This window comes from Hordeum vulgare, chromosome 1H (genome assembly GCF_904849725.1).
Source record: "Hordeum vulgare subsp. vulgare chromosome 1H, MorexV3_pseudomolecules_assembly, whole genome shotgun sequence".
Lineage (NCBI taxonomy): Eukaryota > Viridiplantae > Streptophyta > Magnoliopsida > Poales > Poaceae > Hordeum > Hordeum vulgare.
The window spans coordinates 323719880-323725555 of record NC_058518.1 but is presented as its reverse complement, the minus strand read 5'-3'; the positions used below and the strand labels follow the sequence as shown (position 1 = coordinate 323725555).

Genomic DNA, 5676 nt, shown 5'->3' with positions numbered 1-5676 from the left:
GGGGGGGGTGGGCCCTCTCTGCCAGGTGGTCAGGGCGTGTGGCGCCGACGGCTTAGGCATCACACAGTGTAGTGTGGCGCCTAGGTGTCGGACGCCACACAAAAGGATCAGACGCGTGAAATCTTTCGCGTTAGGGTTCACTTCGTGAGTTCTTTCGTTCAAGGGGTCATTTTTATCAATTTTGCCCGTCAGTATGGGTTGTAATTTTTTATTTCTCAACCAACTAACCACACGTGTCCATACCAGGGACGCCCGGCCGCTGCCCCTGATCTCAATTGTATTCCGATTAAGTTTCGAAAATGAAATTGTATTCCGATTAACTGTGTGTGTTATCGATAAATTTAGTATTGTTATTATTATTTATAGCAGAGCGGATCGTGTTTAGCCTCAAACCAAACCAAATCAAAAAGAAAGTAAAAGTAAAATCTGTGTCGAGCAGACGAGACGGATCCTCTTTGTCCTCTCACCACCCCTCCACGCGCCTGCCCCACATCGGCGGCGGCGGCGATCCGCCCCTGCCTCTTCTATCTCCCCCGACGACTCGCTGCTGCCAATCCCCCCTTACCCGTACTCCAAGTCGCGCCACCACCATCCTCTTCCCCGACTCGACCGACTCCGTGTTCAAAACGCAACCTAATCCCCAAATCCTGCCCTAGCCTCCACATCCATGGCGCTCCCCACCTTGCCCTTCAACCCCCCCACCCCGCCGCCCCCCGGGTTCCCCGACTCGGCCATCCTCTGCAAGACGGCGCGCGTATCGGCGGACCGGAACGCGACCACCGCCGGGTGCCGCACCGAGGACGGCCAGGCCGTGGAGGTATCCTTCTGGCTCGTCCACCCGCCGGGCATCTCCCACTTCTCCGTCAACTGCCCCGGCATCAATCGCGAGTACGAGGCCTGGCTCGTCTGCGCCGAGGACGCCTTCGTCCTCTTCAGCCTCCAGTACTGGGGCCCCGCCCGCTTCTTCGTCTACACAGCCGGGAAGCACCCGTCCCTACGGCTGCTCCCAAACCCCAGCCTTCCCTACTTCGGCGGGCAGCAGTTTGGCCTCCTGCCCCGCGGCGACGGCGAGCACTACGCCCTGGCCTTCCTCCGCTGCAAGTGGAGTCTCCAAGACGATGTTTGTCGGTTTGATGCCCATGTCTTCTCGTCTGAAACACGGGCATGGACGACCAGGAGGGCATACTTGTCAGACCCCGCTGACAAGCCATTGTGTGGTCGAAATGACCTCTTCAACCAGATCAGGGTTGGAGCAACCTCGCTGGGCTGGTTTGATAACCACCATGGCATTCTCCTTCTTGACCACCTGTTTGCCACGCATCCTGTCATCAGTATAATCCCATTACCGGTGGCAACCGTTGGCTTGCCCATGCCAATCAAACCGGATGACAAGTACATTGCCTCTGAGTATTTCTACAATGTCGCCTGCTGCCATGATCTCATCAAATTCGTCCACATCAAATACGATGACCCTCATGCCTTGGCCAGAGGTTCAGGTTGGAAGGCCACAATGTGGAATATGAATGTCTCTGGGAAAAATTGGTGCAAGGGCTACACAGTTGATGTTGACGAAATCTCGGTTGACAAAAGTTTTTCTGCTAAATTGCCTGAGCTGTGGGATGATGAGACTCAACAACTGCAGTTGAAGAAACTGATGTTCCATGGCCCGATTCTGAGCACACTCAATGACGATTTGCTTTACATGATGGCCAAGGTGAAGCATGATGACGACACAGCCTGGACCATCGCTATTGACATGAAACATGCAGCTCTCAAGGCACTGGCCAAATTTTCTGTCGGACCGAACCAACAACTCCTCACCACAGCCTGCTTCTCATGCGTCTTCCCCAAGTACCTCAACATTCCCCCAGGTGCTTCTTCCTTCTTTCTCCCCATGTGATTTAACCAGCAATGCTATCTTCGAATTCTTGGTTTGTATGCTAGTAATATATGTAACTTATAAGTGCTCATGATAACGTCTGACTTTTGACACTATTTGGGCTCTTCGGATTAATTAGTTTAGCTGTTCGTTAACATTAGAAATAGACTAGGGTTTGCCATGCATTGTTTCATGCTATGCTATCCTATCCATCGGGTTCTTGGTTTTCTGTTTGTTATGAATTGTACATTTCAGTACCAAGTATTGACACTGTTGCCATTGGACTTTTTAGCTGTTTGTTAACCCTCATCATACATGTTACGCGTTAGAAACTGACATGAGGCAGCAGACGGCACACACAAAATGTGCTGCCAGTATGTACCATTTATCTATAAAGACCGCGGCCAGTCATACAGGGTAGACATACTGCATGCTAAAAGTATGCAAGGTGAGACAGCTGCTGTCATCAGCAGAGATAATTAACTTGTTTTATTAGCATAGTGTTACGATAATTGAGGCCGTAATGAACCGCCTCATTCCATTCCTTCTATAAACAGAAATGAATTGTTGATGCCAATTCAAATCCATTCCTGGAATCAAATTTAAGTATCAAACGAGAGATAAGTTTATCATCAAGTGCTGTTTGCACTACAGAATACCGAAGCACAAGTACCTCTTGTGCAAACTGCACAGTGCCTCATCTATCATGAAAATGCCACCACGTTGTCATCCAAACCTCATGTGTTACAGCAGTCAGCTAGATCCATTGTCCTTCCATCATTACGTTATCGGTCCTTCATATCATTTCTGGTTGAGCAACTTCTGCACATCCCAAACCCCACTTTACCACTGTGGATGGCCTTGACTGTTGTACTTGTGCTGCGTCGCTCTCTGGTACTAATGCGTAGCTCACTGCTGTGACTGTGGCTACGCGAGTAACTTTTGTAGCACCAGGGCTTTATCTCAAAAGCGTTCATGTTGTCTTCGTGATTAGATTACGATCCTATGGTTGTGGGGGCACTAAGGTTGATGCCTTCTTCCATTAAAATTGCTCCCTTGAGAAGTTAATTGCAGTTCTCCCCAATCTTGTGTATGTAACTTTTTATTTGACCAATTTTTCAGGGGCAGAAATGTATGATCCCTTGGAAATGCACTTTAAGAGGTAATTCATGTATTGCTATGCTACCATTACTTGTTCCAGTTTTCTTTTTTCTTTTTAATTTGCATGACATCTTGTTGAATTCTGCTGCTGATGTTGCATGACTGTTGCCAGGATGAGTTTGGTGCAGTTTGTTATGCAAGTGCAGCGGACTCGAGAATGGTTCAGGGAACTTGGTAATTGATTAGTCCACTCTTGATATATTTAGCCTTTTATACTGGCTTTGGTTCTAATATATCACATGTGCAAGTGAATGTGTGCCAACTTCAATCAAGTGGATATTTAGGGTCTTGATCTTAAATGATTTTCCTTGTGGCCATATGCAATTGTGTTAGTTTAATACGCAATATTACTCTGATCGGGTCAAGTATAATATCTTTGAATATCTTTAGATTTCCCCCTTCATTTGTGTCCGATAGAAATGTTAAGCAAGTACTGCCCTTGAAGCATTATTTCCTGCTGCTGCACATATACCATCTTACAAAGTTGTGACTGTCATGACTAGAAGATCCACATCTGTGTGGTGCTTTGCAGATCTATTCTTAGATTGTGACTTGCCAACTTACAAGGAATCCAAACCACTGCTTACTGAGTGCTGCCCAGTATCCTCTTTGTGTGTACATATTCGTGCGGTAAGTTCTGTTCTGGTGACTCATAGGTGTAGTCCTTGAACATATATTTGTATTTGCACCCACAAGCTTCAAATTATTTATCATCTCTTCGAACTACGCACACAGTTGCTAGCAATTTTATATTCCTCTAATATGCTTTTGGTTTCAAATGATGAGATCTCAATTTTCCTGAATCCTATAACATTTTGATGCAGCTACTGAAATATGCTACTTGCACTGATGAAGCCTCCAATAATATGCAACATCTCTTACGGTATATAAACGCAGAAACCTGTTCATGTACTTGTTTACCGGAATTAGGTTAGTGTTATTTCTGACTATAATGTCTATGTTTCCTAGAGCATTTGAGGGTTTTGACATGCTGCTAACCGAGTCATTTAATGAGCAAGCAAGTGATGAGACCCTGAGGAGCAAAATCATTGTAGCCCTTCCAATTTTAGACAAGTAATTGAAAACCATACACACGTGTCTACTTCATTACCAAAAAAAAGATTTGTTGATCTTTCTATACCTTCCCCTCTTTGCAGTCTTTTGCACAGTATGCTACCAACAGTGGTTCCTGAAGGAAGGTGCCAAGGCGGAGTAGGAATATTTGAACAGTATGAGAAGTCAGGCTATACAAAGAAGGGCCACCAGTCGTGTGGCTCTACTGCTGACAAGGTTTGCTACAGCAAGAAGCGAAACCGTGCAAAGAAAAGGACCCACAAGCAGCAGCAAGAGATTTCCAAGCCCAATTACTTTGGGGGGAATGTGGCTTTGAACCGCTGGTGGTACTTGGGCGGCTACATGCTGATGTCTATCGGTATGCTGGCGCTGTGCTGGATGATCCTAACCACTTTGGAAGTATGGACTGAACCAGCCAGCTCCAACCTGACGCTGCGATCCTTCGGAACCAAACTGAGTGTGATCTACAAATACTACACTGACACATGGTCTGAGGATGGAAGATCTTGCAGGAGATGCTAGCTTAGGTCATTCGTCTTGGTCTTTTGCCTTTTATAGTTGTCCTGTGATGAAACCACCCTACGGAATCATGTACATGTTCTAGCCAGGTTTGGGGGCTGAGTATCTGGAGCCGTAGCAGGTTTGGGTGTGAGTGTCGTTTTTTTTTTTTTGTCAATCATCTCCTTTATTCATTCATAATGATGTTAGTATCCTTTACAATGTAAGGTATACCCACGTCAGGGGTGGAGGATATCCACCCCGATACCAGGAGGGGGAGAAAATCTAGCTCTCTTGGCCAGTTTCATGAGCTAGCTACCTGATTACTTTATTACAATGATCATACATAACATGACTAAAATCTAGCTGATGGCACTAGCTACTGAAGAAGAATTACCATTGATGAGGGCTGTGGGCGGAGTTGCGTGATAGACATGTCTCCGGAATCCAATGAAGAACAACGATTACTTAGGATCAGCTTGCGGATTTGCAGTTTCTTCTCTGTTGTTCCGCTTCATCTCATTCGATCCAAACCTCCCCAGATACATTCTTATCATCCAAGGAAATGAGTTGAACCGTGGAAGTACCAGTGATTTGGGTCGTCGGAACAGCTGGTACGACCACCATTGCCCGTCTTTTATTCTGCTTAGGTCCATGTGCTTCGTGTTTTGGCCATCATTTTCTCATACAAACTCTGATTTGGTGTTCTTAGGCTCGTTGGGTTTGTACTAGCAAAATGGCCTGTACATTGCAACGGAAGAAAAAAAACATAATCTTCAATGATGATGACCACATTATGTTCACACATCATCGCTTGATTTTGAAATTTTGTGCGTAAATGGAAGAAAATGTTTTTTCTTTTGAATTTATTCACAAGTTCAAGCAATCTTTACATTTTCAAAAAAAAAAATCATGGTTGTCAAAAATCTTGTAAACTCAAAGAATTATTCCTAATTTCAAGAACTTTTTTAGAAAACATATAATAATAATCCAATCCATCCAACAATTAATTCTTCAAAAACCACACGGGTATATTTTCACAAAGACTTAGAAACATTAATGTT

The 5676-nt window shown here is 45.1% G+C and overlaps 1 protein-coding gene across 1 annotated transcript; it reads left to right on the top strand.

Moving 5' to 3' along the window:
- Nucleotides 1–424: 424 nt before the first annotated feature.
- Nucleotides 425–4973, top strand: LOC123433687. The gene is made up of 7 exons (XM_045115465.1): nt 425–1871; nt 3002–3041; nt 3153–3214; nt 3573–3670; nt 3865–3923; nt 4010–4114; nt 4198–4973. The coding sequence occupies exons 1-7, from the start codon at nt 668–670 to the stop codon at nt 4634–4636; spliced, it is 2007 nt and encodes a 668-aa protein (XP_044971400.1). The 5' UTR covers nt 425–667; the 3' UTR covers nt 4637–4973.
- The last annotated feature ends 703 nt before the right edge of the window (nt 4974–5676 follow it).

Bases quoted from the DNA above. Each gene is read 5' to 3' on its own strand.
- LOC123433687 (XM_045115465.1), top strand. From the start codon at position 668: ATGGCGCTCCCCACCTTGCCCTTCAACCCCCCCACCCCGCCGCCCCCC. The intron at 3,042-3,152 runs GTAATTCATGTA...GACTGTTGCCAG, and splicing joins TTGGAAATGCACTTTAAGAG to GATGAGTTTGGTGCAGTTTG. The intron at 4,115-4,197 runs GTAATTGAAAAC...CCCTCTTTGCAG, and splicing joins GCCCTTCCAATTTTAGACAA to TCTTTTGCACAGTATGCTAC.